This window comes from Carassius gibelio, chromosome B17 (assembly GCF_023724105.1).
Source record: "Carassius gibelio isolate Cgi1373 ecotype wild population from Czech Republic chromosome B17, carGib1.2-hapl.c, whole genome shotgun sequence".
NCBI classification, from domain to species: Eukaryota; Metazoa; Chordata; class Actinopteri; order Cypriniformes; family Cyprinidae; genus Carassius; species Carassius gibelio.
Window position 1 is genome coordinate 14,318,090 of NC_068412.1, and position 18,694 is coordinate 14,336,783.

General features: G+C 36.2%; 1 protein-coding gene across 2 annotated transcripts in view; it reads left to right on the forward strand.

Annotated features, from left to right (window-relative positions):
• itsn2b (intersectin 2b) overlaps positions 1–18,602 on the forward strand; it is a 29,324-nt gene extending 10,722 nt beyond the window's left edge. The window contains exons 10-39 of one of the 2 annotated variants that reach the window (XM_052580161.1): positions 595–732; positions 886–989; positions 1,431–1,693; positions 1,772–1,921; positions 2,039–2,179; positions 2,301–2,388; positions 3,031–3,170; positions 4,434–4,570; positions 4,693–5,450; positions 5,556–5,680; positions 6,824–6,981; positions 7,317–7,407; positions 7,500–7,696; positions 7,954–7,997; positions 8,943–9,109; positions 9,193–9,238; positions 9,333–9,454; positions 9,713–9,809; positions 9,969–10,163; positions 12,159–12,280; positions 13,110–13,216; positions 13,295–13,478; positions 14,084–14,182; positions 14,615–14,782; positions 15,346–15,558; positions 15,659–15,780; positions 16,026–16,108; positions 16,583–16,666; positions 17,115–17,288; positions 17,431–18,602. In XM_052580161.1, the coding sequence (XP_052436121.1) occupies positions 595–732; positions 886–989; positions 1,431–1,693; positions 1,772–1,921; positions 2,039–2,179; positions 2,301–2,388; positions 3,031–3,170; positions 4,434–4,570; positions 4,693–5,450; positions 5,556–5,680; positions 6,824–6,981; positions 7,317–7,407; positions 7,500–7,696; positions 7,954–7,997; positions 8,943–9,109; positions 9,193–9,238; positions 9,333–9,454; positions 9,713–9,809; positions 9,969–10,163; positions 12,159–12,280; positions 13,110–13,216; positions 13,295–13,478; positions 14,084–14,182; positions 14,615–14,782; positions 15,346–15,558; positions 15,659–15,780; positions 16,026–16,108; positions 16,583–16,666; positions 17,115–17,288; positions 17,431–17,588 (4,675 nt within the window). In that variant the 3' untranslated portion in view covers positions 17,589–18,602. The remainder of the gene's footprint in view (positions 1–594; positions 733–885; positions 990–1,430; positions 1,694–1,771; positions 1,922–2,038; positions 2,180–2,300; positions 2,389–3,030; positions 3,171–4,433; positions 4,571–4,692; positions 5,451–5,555; positions 5,681–6,823; positions 6,982–7,316; positions 7,408–7,499; positions 7,697–7,953; positions 7,998–8,942; positions 9,110–9,192; positions 9,239–9,332; positions 9,455–9,712; positions 9,810–9,968; positions 10,164–12,158; positions 12,281–13,109; positions 13,217–13,294; positions 13,479–14,083; positions 14,183–14,614; positions 14,783–15,345; positions 15,559–15,658; positions 15,781–16,025; positions 16,109–16,582; positions 16,667–17,114; positions 17,289–17,430) is intronic. The other variant, XM_052580162.1, reaches the window with a different exon arrangement.
• Positions 18,603–18,694: the final 92 nt, after the last annotated feature.

The window sequence follows — 18,694 nt, forward strand, 5'->3', positions numbered from 1 at the left end:
TAAGCTCACATCAATTAATTAACATTAGCTCCACAGGAAACACTCAAATAACACTCAACATTTAACCACTCACAAGCTGTAGTAAGATACTGTGCAGATCTTAAACAATGTCAAGACATGATACAGTCCATTATTCTGTAAATTAAGTTGATTTAATATGGTGTTCATTGTGTGTTATATAAACTTAAAACCACATAGACGTAAGTATTATGTTTTATTATAATTGTTATGATTATTCATGAGTTGATATATTATTAGGTTTTTTTATAATGCATAATGTATTCATGATAATGCCTTAAGAATACCCTTATAATGTATAATAAATACGGGCTTCATAGAAAGTGTTATTACCGAAATCTTAATTAAGGGATATGTTATTGCACAAGAGCAGGTGCATGCAATTTATATATATGTGATTAACAGTTGTTTACGACAGGCCTAATATTATGAAACATGTAAAAGTGGCTTCAAAATACTTCTTTTCTTTGTATATGACATTTTCTGTTTAAAATTTAAGTTAGCACATTTCAGATTGTATAAATATATAGTTACATGCCTTGATTTACTGACATGTTTTGTATGTTTCTTTGTCAGGAATCTTGCTGATGTGAATAAGGATGGTAAACTACAGGCTGAGGAGTTTATTCTTGCTATGCATCTGGTAGACATGGCTAAAATGGGACAGCCGCTGCCTATGGCACTTCCTTCAGAGCTGCTAGCGCCAACAATGAGGTACTGTTGACTAGTTTGTTACCTGATATCTGATTGGCTGAAAACTTTCACATCCAAACCATTGCTCATCAATGTAAAAGACATTTTAAATTACTGTCTGAATTGCTTAAATTGTTTTGTCAATCTTTTTTCTCCATAAATATGAACATTTAGGGGGAAGCTTGGTGATTCTGTGAATGGAACCACTCCCTCGATCTATGCAGGCCTGGCTGAGGACCTCTATGAGCCTGAGCCTCCACAGAAATCAAGGAACAATTGTATGGGTTTAGTCCACACCCATTATTACATAATACAAATATCTATTACTGTCACTTTAAAAAAAGAATCCTCCCACGTTTACACCAGGTATCAAAGAGTTCAAACAGACACATTCTATTTAGGCACACAGATTGTGTAATATTATTTGTTTTGGGGAAAGACATTTAAACAATTGGTATAAATAATTTTCTGAATATTGAATAAATCTAATTTTAGTCTGCTTACCTGGCTGTGATTTGCACCCTACTGATTTTTCAGCTCCCTCTCTCCATATTGCTAAACATTTATAAATATTGTTGTATTAAAAAAGAGGGATATGTTGCCAAAAAGAGGGATAAAACATTTCACAAAAACAAGTTCTATTTTTTTTTTTAATCAAATATAACAGCTGCTTGAAAATTCCAGTTTATTGTAATAATACGAGTGCTTTGTCTATCTAGTGACTTTTGAGGATAAGTTTAAGAAAAATATGGAGATGGGTAATGCTGAGCTGGAGAAGCGCCGACAGGCCCTGCTTGAGCAGCAGCGCAGAGAAGAGGAAAAGAGGGCACAGAAGGCCAGAGAAGAACAGGAGAGAAGAGAGAGGGAGGCACGAGAGCTGGAGCTGAAGAGGAAGAGGGAGGAAGAGCTCCGACTGGAGCGACAGAGGGAGCTGGAGAGACAAAGAGAGGAAGAGAGACTCCGAGAGCTGGAGAGGAAGGAGGTGAGAGGAGGTTTCAGATTCCTTTAAAAAATAAATGTTTACATTTTATACTAACCGCTGCTTTGGTGTTCCTTACAGGCAGCCAAGAAGGAGCTGGAGCGCCAGCAGCAGCTTGAGTGGGAGAGGAGGAGAAAGCAGGAGCTCCTAAACCAGAAGAGTGAGGAGCAGGACGAGATCATCAAGCTCCGAGCCAAGAAGAGGAGTCTGGAGATGGAGCTGGAGGCTGTGGTGAGGATTTAGGACATCAATTTAACAACACGTTTCTATTATGTACAAAATTGTTGTAATACCTATTTTTGATAAAAGATCAAAAATGCTTGATAAAAGATTTCTCTCTCTTTTTAGGGCAACAAGCAGAAACAAATCTCTGACAAGCTTCGAGATGCTGAAGGCAAAAAGAGAATTCATAAAAATGAGCTTCAGATGATCAACCAGAAGAGAGACTCCTGCATCACAGACATCAGCTCTCTGCAGAAACAGTTAGAGGTCTGACTGCTGCATCCGTAACGGCACATATGAATTCTGAACGGGTCTTTGTGTATTCAAGTTAAATCTATTGATTAATTTTATACTAAAATGTCCATTTATTGTTTAAAATCTTTTGCAGGAATTTAAAAGGAAGTTGGGACAGTCGACCATAGAACAGCAAAAACTCAATGACAGACTCCGCAGCCTGAGTCTGAACAACCTCCCTAGTAAGACACATGTGGCCAGTTTTGCTATTTTAAACTTTTTTTGTGTGTGTATGATATAAGCATCTGGAATTGTGAACAAAAACTTCCCTTATAATTGTGTGTAGTTTTCGACCTATCTGTGTTTTTTGACAGCCGATGCCAATGCAGATTATCTTTGGAAGCGGATATAATCCCGATATAATTTTTCTATTATTAATATTTAAGAAATTGTAAATAATTTGACTATGGCTTAAAAAATAAATTTGTAAAAGGTTTTTTTTTTTTAACAAATAAATAAATATTTTATAAAGTTATAATATAAAATAAAAGTAAACACTGTAAACAACAGGGCACTCAGTATTCTGGGAAGTTTGTGTGCATTGGGAATCATATTTTTCAAATAAAGCCAGGGTAACCCTCATTTTACATACAGCACAGAGTGAAAATGACATGAATATGACACATATGTATAAAGCGCAGCATAATTTGAAATCACAATCTCTCAGCGCCGTCAAAATAAAAGTCCTGCCTCGAACACATCGGCCAAGAAAAAAAACGTATCGACCAGTGCCGATAAAAAAAAAAAAAAGTCATATATTGGTCGACCACTAATTGTGAGAGCACATATAATTTGCACGTTTGTTTGTTTGTTTTTTGATGCAGCTGTGGCAGTGAAAACTTTACAGAGGAATGTAGAAGACAAGGATCTTACCTGTCGGAAGCTTAAAGAACAGCTTAATGCTTTGGAGAAGGAAGCTGCAGTTAAATTAGCAGATATGGATCAGTATAAGAAAGAGATCCAGGTAAGCCATTAATATCTCTCAGCCATGACTAATAAATACCTGCAAACCATTCAGAGCAGCACAAACTGAGCTGCATGTTTAGTTAGACTAGTTGCACTAGTTTACAAGATGCTGCTGACTGACAGAGGACATTTTAACTTGAGTGAAAATATTTTATTCCCCAGCTATTTACCTTTTCTGTAACAAACCTTCCTTAACCGATCAGTGCTAACAGCATATAGACTGCTCCTGATGACACTAATGCGAGTAACCCCTATGCTTTTGTCCCTGTGTCTTTATCACTAGCTGTAGAGCTTTTCTGTCTGTCTGTCTACTTGTCTGTCTCTCCCTGGCTTTCGCTGCAGTTTGAGGAAATGGATGACTGCATGCTTAAAGGCCTGCTCTCTTTACTGCGTTGCCTCAGCAATCTCTTCTTCCTTTTGAAGGTCTCTTTTTTTCCCCCTTTTCCTGCTCACTTTTACTGTAGCAGCTTCACCTTTTTTTCATTACCAAAGGTTCTTTACGGCACGTATTATCAGGGATGGAAATTCAATTCACTATGCATTCTGAGTGAAACAATATTTCAGTGTGAGATAATTTAGGGGGAGATTTGGGGTTGAATATAAACAAGTTATGTGACACTGTATTAGTGATTTTATAATATTTCCTGTCTATCTGATCTGGTTTACATTAGAAGTCATTTCAGAGGTGGGGAAACATTACATTTTTAATTATTATTCGTAAAGGTTCCCACGTAATATTTATTTTAGGAAGTGTCAGTTAGGAGCAGTGTTATTTTAGCATCATCGGTAGACTATATTGTTTTTCGTAATATTTTTAATTAGTATTTATTTTTAGTGTTTGTTTTAATTTGTTTTTAATTTTTATTCATTTTGTTGTGTGTTTTTGTCATTTTTATTAGTTTGTGTTTAAGTTTTTGCATAGTTAACTAAGAAAGCACTGTTTTAGAGTGCATTCTGGCTTAAAAGTTAGTGCAAATCCTTTTATTGTGATGTCCTTCTGAGTGGAAAAGGATATTCGATGAGGAAAAACTAGTCTAAATGGATTTTGAATGTGGAAAATAATGCATTGCATACCAGAATGGAGTCAGATGTCTGCAAGTTTGCTAAAAACATTACCTTATGGTCTAAATTACAGGTTGTGTTTATTTTTTATAAAAATTTTAGCTAAAAGGTATCAGGTATCTGTGTTAAGAATGTGAACTGGGTTGTTTTGGGTTACAGTTGAGTTCAGTGTGTCATAATCTTTTGGTTTGTTAATCAGGATCTCCGAGAGAGCCAGAGGACACAACAGTCTGCTTTGGAAAAACTACGCGCCATTAAGGAAGAAAAAATCAGAGAGCTAAAGAAACGCAAGCAGGAGGAACTGGAAAAGAAGAGGAGAGAAGAGGAAGAGCAGAAGTAAGCTTTTTATAAAAAAAAAAAAAAAAAAGGTTTTCTTTTTTTCCTATAATACACTCAAACTCACATGGAACTTCTAAAGAATTCATGATTTCACAACCAAAAATTCTTGCACTATACAGGCGCATCAAACTGGAGAAGGAGCGACAGTGGCAGGAGAAACTGCGGCGTGAAGAGGATGAGAAACAGAGGAAAATACAGGAGGAAAGAGAAGCCAAACTTCGTGAGGAGGAGGAGAAGGAGAGACAAGCTCGTTTACAGGCCGCTAGAGAACAAGCAGAACGAGAGCGCAAGGCCCGCGAGGACGAGGAGAGGAGGCGCAGGGAGGAAGAGGAAGAAAGGAGAGAACAAGAGAGACGCAGACTCGAGGAGAAACGGAGGCAGGAGGAGGAGGAGGACCGCAGGCGGCGAGATGAAGAAAGGAGGAAACTGGAGGAGGAGCGGAGAAAACTGGAGGAAGAAAGGAGAAAACTGGAGGAGGAACGAAAGAGACAGGAGGAGTTAAGATTGGAGGAGGAGAGGAAGCGTGAGGAGCGGAGAAGGAAAGAGGAGGAGAGACGAGAAGAGGAGAGAAGAAGGGAGCGTGAGGAGGAGGAGAGGAGGCGACTTCGTGCACAGGAGGCTGCCATGAGAGATGCGGAGGAGAGGAAGAAACTAGAAGAGGAGAGGAAAAGAAAAGAGGAGGACCGGAAAAGGCAGGAAGAGGAGGACAGGAGGCTTCGGGAGGAGGAACAAAGGAAACAGGATGAGGAGAGGAAGAAGAAACAGCAGGAGGAAGAGGCTACAGCTGTACGAATAAGAGTCGATGAACACAACAAGAAGAACTCTGTTAAATCAGACATTGTTGCTGCTCTTCTGCGCGGCCTGGAGGAGAGGAAAGGTGAGAAAAAGCGTACTGTAAGATTTGAAATCAGCTAGCATGACTAGTTCAGTTCTCGTATCTCTGATATGATTGGAATGATTGAAAGTATCCTCATGATTTCAGGCAGCAGACATCCTCGTGGCACACAGCACAGGAGATCAGCGGCACTGACAACGTTTAAAGCCCTCTACCCCTTCACTGCCAGAAACGATGATGAGCTCTCCTTCGAAAGCGATGACCTGATTGAGGTCAGTTTGGGAGCAAATCTCACAAAACTTGCTAGTCATCTGCACCAAATCTCGAAGACAAAATATAAGATGCTAGCTTTCGCTTTTCTTTATTATATTTTGAAAAAAATGTACCTGTTAACTGTCACTCTGTCCCGTATACGGGACACCTACGTTTACTTCACTATATTACAATTAAATCCTAATCTAATCATGACAAACTATATATCGTTGGAAAGGTCTAAGACTCCTAAATAGATATTTTACCAATCTTGTTTTGTTAAAACTTATGTAAGAAAAGTAATAAATTAATTTATGGCAAGAGTGCACCTCAAAAACCTACATCATAACAGGAGTTCTGACTGACCTTTGTCAACAAAAAAAAAGAAATTCATCCTTTGAAACCCATTTTAAAACTGTACATCAAAGTCATGTTACAAAATATTTCAGTCATGAATTATAAAAATGTATGTTTGGATCATGCACTTTCAAGTCTGTTCAAAAATGTGAGTGACAGTTAAAAGGTGAAACCTTTATATATGCATTTTTTTATTTATTTTTTTCTTTTACTGATGCCACATTCAATTTCTGACATACTATTATTTAACGCATTAAATAGATAAAATGTGGCACAGAATTTTACATTATTATAAAAGATTGATAGTTTAAACAAATACGGTTCTTTAACTTCATAAAAAAAAAAAATCCTGAAATGTGTCATGGTTTTGGTGTCATTTTTCTTGACCATTATATCGGCATTTTAGAATGATTTCTGAAAAATTATGTAACATGGAACACATAGTAGTAGTGACTGCTCTATGGCTAATGATAAAGAAACAAGGACAGTTACTTTAAATGGTAATAATATTTCTCAATATTACTGTTTTTACTGGATTTTTGATTTAGCTTGGTGACCAAGACTTTCAAAAAAATGTTTTACTCATTTATAGTACACACACACACACACACACACACATTCTGATGTGTGTTCTCATATTTATCTGTAATTTCAAATAGATTTTTCTTTGTATGTTCTGTGTTGCAGTAATAACAACTGGCATTGAAAATATTTGTGATTGTGGGAACATGTAGTGAAGCTGTGAAACTCTGGTCAGCCTAAGGTTCAGATTTCGAGTTTACTCAGCTGGATCTGTGTTTGTTTAGGTGGATGAGAGCGTGGAGCGAGAGCAAGGTTGGCTGTATGGCAGTCGGCAAGGGAAGATGGGCTGGTTCCCTGAGAGCTATGTGGAGAAGCAGGTCAAATCAGAGGCTCCGCTCATGGCCAAACAGGCCCTAAAGCCACCGGTCTCCATCTCTGTCAGGTGTGCTCTCCAATCTGAATACCTCATACTGTTCAAATGCTTCATTTACACCTCTTGCACAATCATTTTGTACAACCTTTCTCAATCTGCACTCACAGACAAAGTCCATGTGGGTACAGAGCCATTATAGAAAACATTCACAGCTACAAACTGCATTTCTTTCAAGACATGTTCACACCAAGTCTGAAAGTATAAACCGTTACGAAGTCACAGTACAAATTATCTGTCAATATTTAGACTTTGTGTGAATACAGTTCATGAAGATGCACCGTTTCATTTCGAATGTTGAGCATGATGGTAGAACATGTGGAATATTGTAAAACCTTCTTCACCAGCAAACTGAACGAAGGACCGAGTGGATCACGGTTGAACTCCGCTTTCACCCCCACCCATGCCACAGGCTCCGCCTCCTCCAACCATGGTCAGGTATGCAGGATTCCTTGAGAATAACCGCTTGGTGTTTATGTTCGCTACAATCCTTGTGGTTAAATGCAATTACATTTGCTGCGTGTTTTCAGGTGGTGGGGAATGTGCAAGCTCGAGCTCTGTGCTCATGGACCGCAAAGACGGACAACCATCTCAACTTCTCCAAAGATGATGTGATCACAGTCCTGGAGCAGCAGGAGAACTGGTGGCTTGGAGAGCTTAATGGGGTTCAGGGGTGGTTCCCCAAAAGCTATGTTTCAGTGCTGAGCGCCAGTGATGCACAAGCAGAGTAAATACAAACACTGTGCCGAAGTGGTTTAATATGAATAAAAACAATGCTGAGTGTGTAGCTGTGAGTGTTACATGTACTTTGTCTGTGGAAAAAGCTAACGTGAAATGGTGTTTTCAAACTAAATCAAGTGATTTTTTTTGCATACTAAAACTCACTGGTGTCTTGAGGTGCAGAGAGACTAATTCTGATGTTGTGTTGCTATACTTTCTCTGTTTGCGGTTGTCATTATTCATTTGGGATTATTCACCCCTTAGTTCCACTGATGGATCTGATACAGCAGATGGATCCAGCTATGAAGGTAAGAGAAAATACATTAGGTTTTTTTTCTCTGAGGCAGAGTCTCAAAAAAGTACAGTTTCCCTTAGTAGCTAAGAGAAGATATCTTTGGTGCAAAACTGCATATGATACTGCAACATAAAAATGATTTGCTATTATGCAATAAGAAACAAAATGTAGTTTTGTGGTTCACAAAAATTGACATCATGAAGATTGCTCAATTATTAAATTTCTTATCTTATTATTGAATTTAAAGTATGGAGCTGGTAGGATTTTTTTTTTTTTTTTACATTTTAATATATTTAGTTATATTTTTTATATATTTAGTTTAATATATTTAGTTAATTTTTTGAAAGAAGCAGTTCTCTCCACTGTATTTATTTGATTTAAAATGCTTTGTTTTTTTAATGTTGTAAAATGTAATTTATTCCTGAGATGATGAAGCTGAATTTTCGGCAGCCATTACTCCAGTCTTCAGAAATCATTCGAATATGCCAATTTGCTGTTCAAGAAATATTTTTTGTTGTTATAAATGCTAAAATCAGTACATATATTTAATATTTACTTAATACTAATCCTTTGATTGGGGTAAATCTTTTTTATTTGATGAATGAAATATTCAAAAGAACTGAATTTTTTTAAAATAGAAATTTAGTAATTTTTGATCAATTAAATGCACCTTTGCTGGGGGAAAGAATTGATGCATTCATTTATTTTAATTTAAAGTCTTACTGACCCCAAACCTTTGAACGGTAGTGTAATTATTTATTTAATAATTGATTCTTTTAAACATTCTTTGAGGGCAACCCTGACATTTATTTCCTGTGTATGTACAGTATATTAATTTCCTGTGTATTCTGTGTCTGTTATGCTTGTGAACACACCACACATGAATCTCTCGACATCAGTATTGTCCTTGTGTTCTGAGTTACCCTGAACCATGTTTGTATGTTGATCCTGTCATCAGAATATGTGGCTCTGTACACTTACGAGAGCCCTGAGCCCGGAGACCTGACCTTCACTGAGGGAGACACCATCCTGGTATCAGAGAGAGAAGGGGAGTGGTGGAGAGGCAGCATCGGAGACCGAGCAGGAGTCTTCCCCTCCAATTATGTCAAGCCAAAGGAGGCTGATGTAATTTTATTTTGGAATTTAATGACATTTATACATGATGTTGGTTTGTGATTTTAATAATAATACAAAATTCTCCTTGTTAGGCATCAAGTCTCTCTGGGAAACTTGGAACACCTGCAAAGAAACCAGGTCAGTACATAACAACATCAAGTTATATGTTAAAATGAAATCACAGTAATTAAATCTAGCTGTTTAAACCTATAATGTGGTGTGTTGTTTGTAGAAGTGGCCCAGGTGACCACTGCGCACACAGCTGCAGGTGCAGAGCAGCTGAATCTCGCCCCAGGACAGCTCATCCTCATCCTCACCAAGAACCCATCCGGCTGGTGGCTCGGGGAACTGCAGGTGAGGAAGCAGTTTATGCTTAAATGAGCCGTTACCTCCAATTACGTTAACTAAAGAACTAATAAAAGTTATTTTACTTGATACTTTTTCCATGTGTTCCATCATATGGCCCATATTATTTATAATCAATGTATTTGTGTGATTCAGTTTTTGTTTTACTGTCAATAGTTATACAGTATATCTGGAATTGTACACACAATAATTGACGATTTAAATGGTAAAAAAAAAATCTGCAAAAGTTTTTGATTGTGTCTTCAGGCCAGGGGGAAGAAGCGTCAGAAGGGCTGGTTCCCTGCTTCACACGTCAAGCTTCTGGGCTCAAACAGCGGCAAATCTACACCTGCGTCTGCGGCTGGTAAGAAACAGAACAGCTTTCCAGGGTTGGGGTTTTTCGGGGGAATCTCTCCTCATATCTCTCTCTCTCTCTCTCTCTCTCTCTCTCTCTCTCTTTCTCTCTTTCTCTCTCTCTCTCTCTCTCTCTCTCTCTCTCTCTCTCTCTCTGTGCTCACTCTAGTCGGCCAAGTCATCGCCATATACGACTACACTGCAGTGAATGAGGACGAGCTGAGCTTCTCAAAGAGTCAAGTTATCAACGTGCTAGACAAAAGCGATCCTGACTGGTGGAAAGGAGAGCTCAATGGGGTCAGGGGCTTGATTCCTACCAACTATGTGAAACTGACCACCTCTGATTCTGACCCCAGTCAGCATTGTAAGTAGAGACCCATAAACAGACCAGTCTATTTTGGTTATGTTTCTAATCATTTTACCGGGTTCTGGTTGCGTCTGCAACTATAAAATGTGCTCTCTTTTTTTATTTTGAAAATTAAATTGGTTTCAGATTATTTAAAGAAAATGTTTTTGCTGTCTATGTTTCTTAAATGTGGGTGTTTATTATATGAAATGATTTGTATTTATGTATTACATGTATTACAATTTTGTTACATTATTATAAAGACATTTTTATCCTGCTTTTAAATATAATCAGTATTTAGTGTTATTTTATGGTGCCTTATGGTTCAGTTTATTTTTGCAGTTATAACAGAAAGGGTTTTTCCAGTCTTTAACACTTGTACATGTAGTATATAATCTAATCTTAGACCTTTCCTCTTCTCAGACTCCATATTTGGCCACACATTTATTTCTCACACAATCCTTTCCCCTTCGACTTTGTTCTTCGTTTGTGTCCTTCTCTGTAGGGTCGTAACACTTTTCCTTCCCTCATAAGAGACCCACTGTCCCCCTCTCACAGTGGAGGTGGTCCTGTTAAACCACCATTTACTCACCCAATCACCCTCCTGTATCTTTTCTCACCAGTCTTATTTCTTTTAAACTAAAACAAGGGTTTTTATTCCATTGACTGCTAATCCAGACCGATCTTAACGGATTTGTATTGGGTTAGTGAATGTGGTTTTCCTTTTTTGAATTTTCGTACATTTTTAGTTTGTTAAAGGTGGCAGCTTCTTTTATATGTTCATTTTGGGATGGTGAGATTTCACGGTAAAACTGTTGCTCCTCAGTTAGGTCATTTAAAAGATGTTACACTTTAAGTGTGAAACTGCCTCAGTAAGTCATCACAATCAAATCAGTGATAAACGTTACTTGTATAAGCTGGTTATAATGCAACTTTAATCTAAGTGTTATTAGCCTCTGGTTATTGAAGGCATCAAAGAACAAACTTGTCAGTTTTTGGAGGCACTTTCACCTTGAATCTTTAGATGGTTTTCACTCTTTTGCTTCCATTTTAATTATATTACATATATATAATCTCATTATATTAAGTTTTAGTTTGAAATCAATGTAAGAACACAAATGAAAAACAACTTGTTACTGTCTATGGTGTATTTGCAAATATAGTTCTGCTGATGCTGTTTTAAACCCAATGCTTTTGCCTTATATTTACTGCGTTTTATGCCATGTTTGTGCATGACTCGCTTCTGTATAAACAGATTTGTTAATAATACATAGGAAACTATGCAAACAGTTGTGAAGTTGTGGACCAATGCCTTAATATCATTTTATTGGATGTTGTTAATGATACTCAAGATATCTCAAATACTTGGATCTTGTACTTATTTGATTTGAAGAAATCTAGACATTAAAGTCTTTTGAAAAAAACAAAACAAACGTTGTTCCTTTTTTAAAAAGAGTTCAGTGCCAAAAACACTTCCAGATATGCATTTTTATGTAGCCATGTAATGATCTAATTGTTTGATTATTATTCATATTTAATTAGATAGTTGTGTCTCATATATTTCACCACCTTCATGATCAGTTTCTAGTGACTTGCTGATAGTATTCCTCTAGCTAATCTTCACTGCCATCTGGTTATAATTATCCTACTGTTGTATTATGGGTAAACAGAATAATCCCGCATGCTTGCAGTGTTCATTACAGTAAATGAGCAGGTTTACAAAACACATTCAGGGGGGTAAACTGCTGTTTTTACGGCTCTGGGATGTGGACGATGAAGGCACCTCTAAAGGCACCCCGGATGGTCACACGGACAGACCATCAACAGGTAAGGATTGATGCTGAAGCGGTTTGCAGTGTCATCAACATGCCGCAACTGACATTTATCCTGCTTTAAAGTGTGCTTGCGTGTGTTTGCAGTAAGGTGGTTGACGGATCTTCAGCTTGTGTGCGTTTTGTTGTGTTTATGGGCTTCAAGTGTCTGGGTGAGTTCACCTGTACTGTTTTCTTTTAGGGTGTGCTGACCAGAGCACTCTGGATTCAATAAGCCCGGAGGAGAGGAAACGGCAAATATACATCCATGAGCTCATTGAGACAGAAGAGAGATACATTGAAGACCTACAACTAGTCCTTGAGGTACACCGTCACCGATCAGTTAATTCACATTTATTTATTTGGGGTTTTTTTTTTTTTTGCTTTTATCCAAATCAACTTAGTAATATGAATAAAACAAGCAAATTACAGAAAAGCTGCCAACCGTTTTAGTGGTACCACAATACCAAGAAGAGTACTCCAAAGTTAAATTTTTTACACTTCAATTATATTTTGTGTTATTTATTTAGTATGTTATTAAATGGAAGTTTGTGTTTTCAGTTTAAATATTTTTATGATTTTATTAAATTACATATATATATATATATATATATATATATATATATATATATATATATATATATATATATATATATATATATATATATATATATATATATATATATATATATATATATATATATATATATATATATATAATACTAAGCTTTTTTTGCAGTATTCAGTATGAAATGATTTTGTGAAAGTAAAATATCCAAAGTAGTGTAAGAACTGTTCTTCAGAAAAATCTTTAAGGTCTTGCAGATTCTTCTATATATACACTACCAGTCAAATGCTTTTGAACAGTAAGATTTGTAATGTTTTTTTAAAGAAGTATCTGCTCACCAAGCCTGCATTTATTTAATCTAAAGTACAGCAAAACAGTGTTTTTATATATATATATATATATATATATATATATACATACTGTTTAATATAACTTTTTTATTTTTTTTATATTTAGTAATTTATTCCTGTTATTTCAAAGCTGAATTTTTTGCCTCATTTCTCTCTGATATGCTATATATATATATTAGCATGTATGTATGTTGTTGTTTCTAAAAATTATATTTTTCTTGTTGTCCTTCTTAAGGTCTTTTACAAACCCATGTCTGAATCCGGTCGTCTCACTGAGGCTGAAATGAGCATGATATTTGTCAACTGGAGGGACCTTATCCAATGCAACTCCAAGATGCTCAAGTATGTGAGGTTAACTTGCAAATATTCTTTGTCTTTTACCAATGCAAAGTGTATCATGCATGATGTGTGCATTATCAGGGCACTGAAAGCAAGGAAAAAGACCGGGGGAGAGAACATGCCTGTTCAGATGATCGGAGACATCCTGGCCTCTGAGCTGTCACACATGCAGGCCTATATCGGCTTCTGCAGCTGCCAGCTGAACGGTGCCACGCTGCTGCAAAAGAGAACCGATCAGGAGCCAGACTTCAAAACCTTCCTCAAGGTAGCCTCACATACATCACTTAAACCCTGGACCCTGGACCACAAAACCAGTTATAAGGGTCAGAGACTGAGATGTATACATCATCTGAAAGCTGAATAAATTAGCATTTATGTATTGTTTGTTAGGATCTGACAATATTTGGCCAAGAGACAACGATTTGAAAATCAGGAATCTAAGGGTGCAAGTCCTTAAAAATGCATATTACTAATCAAAAATTAAGTTTTGATATATTTACTGTAGGACATGTACAAAATATCTTCATGGAACATGACGTTTATTTAATATTCTAATTATTTTTGGCATAAAAGAAAAATTGATTATTTTGACCCATACAATATATTGTTGGCTATTGCTAGAATTATACTCCAATGACTTTATTTGATAAATTATTAAGTGAAAGGCTATATTTTCAAATAATTATGTATGGCATATACATTTTTGAAAGAATATATATCCCAGTAGTATAATAATATAGTATAGTAACGATTAATAGTGTAATAAAATATTATAATTGTACGTAATTTATATCATAATCAATGTGAGTTTTTGGTTTGAATATTTTCTTGGGAATAATGTTAATTTTATTTATTTGATTTTTTCTTCAGAAAATTGCTACAGACTACCGTTGTAAAGGAATGCCTTTGTCCAGCTTTTTACTCAAACCTATGCAGCGGATCACTCGCTATCCTCTCCTTATTAAAAAGGTGAGTACATTGAAAATAACTTATTTTAGATCCGTTTCATTATTCTGTATCTGTTATTTTAGATCTTTATCGTTATTGCAAATAATTAGTTAATCAAACCACTGAGGGTGCTTCTTAAATTAGTGAGGGTGTGAGGGTGTGAGGGTCTTATTTCATCACAATCTCACATAGTTGCATTATAATCAATGAAGTTTTCTACACATGCACAATGAATCTCCTATTTACATGGTGTCTACACTGTTATAATGAGATGATTTGTTCTGAATACAACACCTGAACAAAAACTCTGACTATTTGAGCAGTGAGTGGATTCTAATTAAAATGCCTCTGATTGCCTGTTCAAGAAATCAGCAGATATGTCTGTGATCGCTTAGCACTCACTAGCACCCACTTTGAACCGGGCCTGTTGTTAACCAATATTTGTGTGTCCAGATCCTGGAAAGTACTCCAGGCAGTCACATGGACTATAATCAGCTGCAAGAGGCTTTGGAGAAGGCAGAGCTGCTGTGCACACAGGTGAACGAAGGTGTCAGGGAGAAGGAGAACTCTGAGAGGCTGGAGTGGATCCAGTCCCATGTGCAGTGTGAAGGCATCACAGAGGTAAATTAACACAGCACAGTATCTTTTTTTTTTATACAAGAAATAGCTGATTGTCAAAACATGCATTACAAGATCAGTCGTAAGCCATCGTCTAGATGTACACTACCATTCAATAGTTTTGAGTCAGTGAGATTTATTTTGAAGAAGTATCATCTGCTTATCAATGCTTCATTTACTGAACATAAATGAAGTAGAAACAGTAATACTGTGAAATATTACAATTTAAAAATAATGGTTTTCCGTTTAAAACATTTTGTAATACAAAATGTAATTCATTCATGTGACGTGATTCATGTGATTACTCCTCTCTTTAGTGTCACATGATTCTTCATTCTAATATGCTGATTTGCTACTAAAGAAAAATTCAATACATAATACATTTAATAATCATTTAATGCATACTTTCTCAATAAAGTGTTAAATTCTTTTAAAAAGATCTTACTGACTAAACTTTTGAATGGGACCATGAAATTTGAGGGCTGATTGGTTGAAAGACTTTGGCTTAAACTTTCACGTACAGCAGTGTATTCGATTTCTACTCTTCTGTTGTGCCACTCGTCTAGAATCTGACCTTCAGCTCTCTGACCAACTGCTTGGGTCCTCGGAAACTGCTGCACAGCGGGAAGGTGTTTAAGACCAAGAGTAATAAGGAGTTATACATCTTTCTGTTCAACGACTTCCTGCTGTTCACTCAAGCGGTCAAGCAGTTCACTTTCTCAGGAACGGACAAGCTCTTTAGCCCCAAGTCCAACACCCAGTACAAGATGTATAAGACGGTAGGGTTCCACTCCTCTTTACAGAGTAGTCTTCCTTTATGGTTAAACCTTTGAACAAAAGAAAAAAGCACTGGGGCATTGTATGTGTTTGTGTTCCCAGCCTGTGTTCCTCAATGAAGTTCTGGCGAAGCTTCCATCAGATCCGTCCAGCGATGAGCCCGTCTTCCACATTTCCCACATAGATCGTGTGTACACACTGAAGACCGAGAACATTAAAGAGAGGTCTGTTTCAGCCAACTGTTCACATGATCGGCCGCTATTTACATGACACATGAGAGGCTTTATGAACCCTTAAAGGAATGTTGTTATCGCCACACTGTATGGGCAGAGAAAAAACATCGCTTTTCATGCTGCTGAAATGCCACTGCAATTTTGATGCAAATGAATGTTTAGAAAAAAACACGTAGTTTTTGCTTCAAGCTACATTTTATGACCGGAAATGTTTGATCTTCTTGGTATCCTGCTAGGACTGCATGGGTTCAGAAGATCAAAGCAGCATCAGAAGCATTCATTGAGGCCGAGAAGAAGAAACAGGAAAAGAATTATCAATGTAAGTTTTATTTATATATCATTTGGAACACTGAATAGGAGTATTCACCTAATACACAATGATCCAAAGGTTTGAGGTCAGTAATATTTTTGTGAATTTTTTATTCAGTAAGGTACAGTAAATTGATCAAAATTGACAGTAAATGTATAATGTTACATAGGATATCCATTTAAAAATGCTTTTGTTCTGAAAAGATGAATACCAGTATTTTATTAAGTAACAAGTTTGTTTTGAACATTGATGACAATAAGAAATGTTTCTCGAGTACTAAATCTGAATATTAGAATGATTTCTGAAGGATCATGTGACACTAAAGACTAGAATAATGGCTGCTTAAAATTCAGCTTTGCCATCACAAAAATAAATTACATTTTAAAATGTATCAAAAGAGAAATAAGCTATTTTAAATTATTATATTTTGATCAATTAGAGACTTCATGTTCATGTTTTTATATATATATTTTTTTTTTACAGCTCTATCAATGAAGGCAAGTGGAATTGGTCGCCTGCTTGTCACCATCTTGGAGGCAACAGAGCTAAAATCCTCCAAACCAAATGGTGAGTGGTTTTATTAAATGAGACCCTGGACCACAAAACCATTGATATGGGTCGATTTTAAATTTTTTAGGATCGGACAATATTTGGCTGAGATACAAATATTTGAAAGTCTGGAATTTGAGGGTGCAAAAAAATAACAATTCTGAGAAAATTGGCTTTAAAGTTATCCAAAAGTCCTTAGCAACATATTACTAATCAAAAGTTAAGTTTTACCAAATATTTTCATGGAGCATGATCTTCACTTAATATCCTAATGGTTTTGGCATAAAATAAAAATCAACCATTTTGACCCATACAATGTATTGTTGCCTTTAGCTACAAATATTCCCACGCTAGTTATGAATGTTTTTTTTGGTCCAGGGTCACGAATAACAATAATAATAATGATTAGTTTTTTAATTCCCCAAAACATTACTTAATACATGCACCTTCTTTTCTTTTTTTTCAGGAAAGGGTAATCCATACTGTGAAGTGACCATGGGCTCTCAGTGTTACACTTCCCGACCCATCAATGACACTGTGAACCCCAAATGGAATTTCAATTGTCAGTTTCACATTAAAGACCTGTATCAAGATGTCCTCTGTATTACGATTCTTGATCGGGAGCAATTTTCACCAGATAGTGAGTGTGAAAATAGCAAGTATAATACTGTTTCAATAGAAGTAAATTTGAAACTGAACTACAGTATATTTATAATTTAGCATGTATAACTTCACATTCCCTAAAAACTGGCATTGTTCCATTTGTCTTTCTCGCTCAATAGACTTCTTAGGTCGCACTGAGGTTCCTGTAGCCACTATAAAGAAAGAGTTTGAGAATAAAGGTCCATCCACTAGGAGTCTGCTGCTTCATGAAGTTCCCACTGGAGAGGTTTGGGTTCAGCTTGACCTGCAGCTGTTTGACCACAAAGCCCCCAATTGATGAGGATTGACTTCAAGACTGCACTTCAAGCACATCTTCTCAAGATTGCCTTAAAATGTTCTCAACTACTTTGGAACGTACTAATAAATGTGTGACCATAAGGAAGATGAGTTAACGTTCACAACTTTGCCAAGTTTAGATTTTTGATTTAGTGACGGGAACAAAAAGGGAGAATTTGAGATTATTTTTGTTAGTTTTATTGCCGAAATAATTTACTACTGGATGTAGAGATATCTCAGGACCTATATTTTGCTTCAGATATACTTTCTTTATTGCTGTACAGAAAGCTATATTTGTTATAATCGTAAATTGCCTAGATCTGAAGTTGATGAGAACTTGAATATTCTCATAAGCAACTCTAAACCAGGTGGTGCTGTTTTTAATTCATTATCAGTTTGCTCTTCCTGCCAGTTCTTCCATTTAACTTCACCATTATAGAATTAATTTGCACCAACCAGGTGATTTTCTAAAGTCTTACAACCGCTTGTTCACCTGTGTAACATGGAAGGAACTTTTCTTTGCAGAAGCTTACTAGTTTTTATGTAGGAAGGTACAAATGAGGTGATTAACCTGAGATGATTAGTGAAGGTCAAATCACTGTTGATTTTGTGTGCCTGACTGAGTTTTATTTGTTTATTTATGTGTCTTGGACTATCTGCAACATTTAGGCTGCCCACTATATCTGGATTGCTGTAAAGCATTCAGAAAAGGTCTTAATATTGTATATTTTTGCTAAGTTGGAGTAGTATGAACGTTTACTCACTTCACTGCTTTTGTCTCTTGGGTTTTATTTGTTTTAGTTATAAATGTAATAAAGTTGTTGAATATTCTCAAACTGTTTTTGTTCTTAAAATGTTTTTTTTTTCCTCACACTCTATTTTCCTTCTCTTTCTCTCGCCATTTTTCGTTTCTTTTTTTGCCAAGTATCCGTTTTGAAAAACAGTCTCTTAAGCACAAGTATGCAACAGAATCAGGTTTCAGATGCAAATAAAATGAAAATACTGCAACGTATAATGGTTTATTGTCTTCATTACAAATTAAATGTTTTATTAGTTGTAAGAGAATAAGTTTATATACAGTCATACGTCAATAGTCATGAATATTAA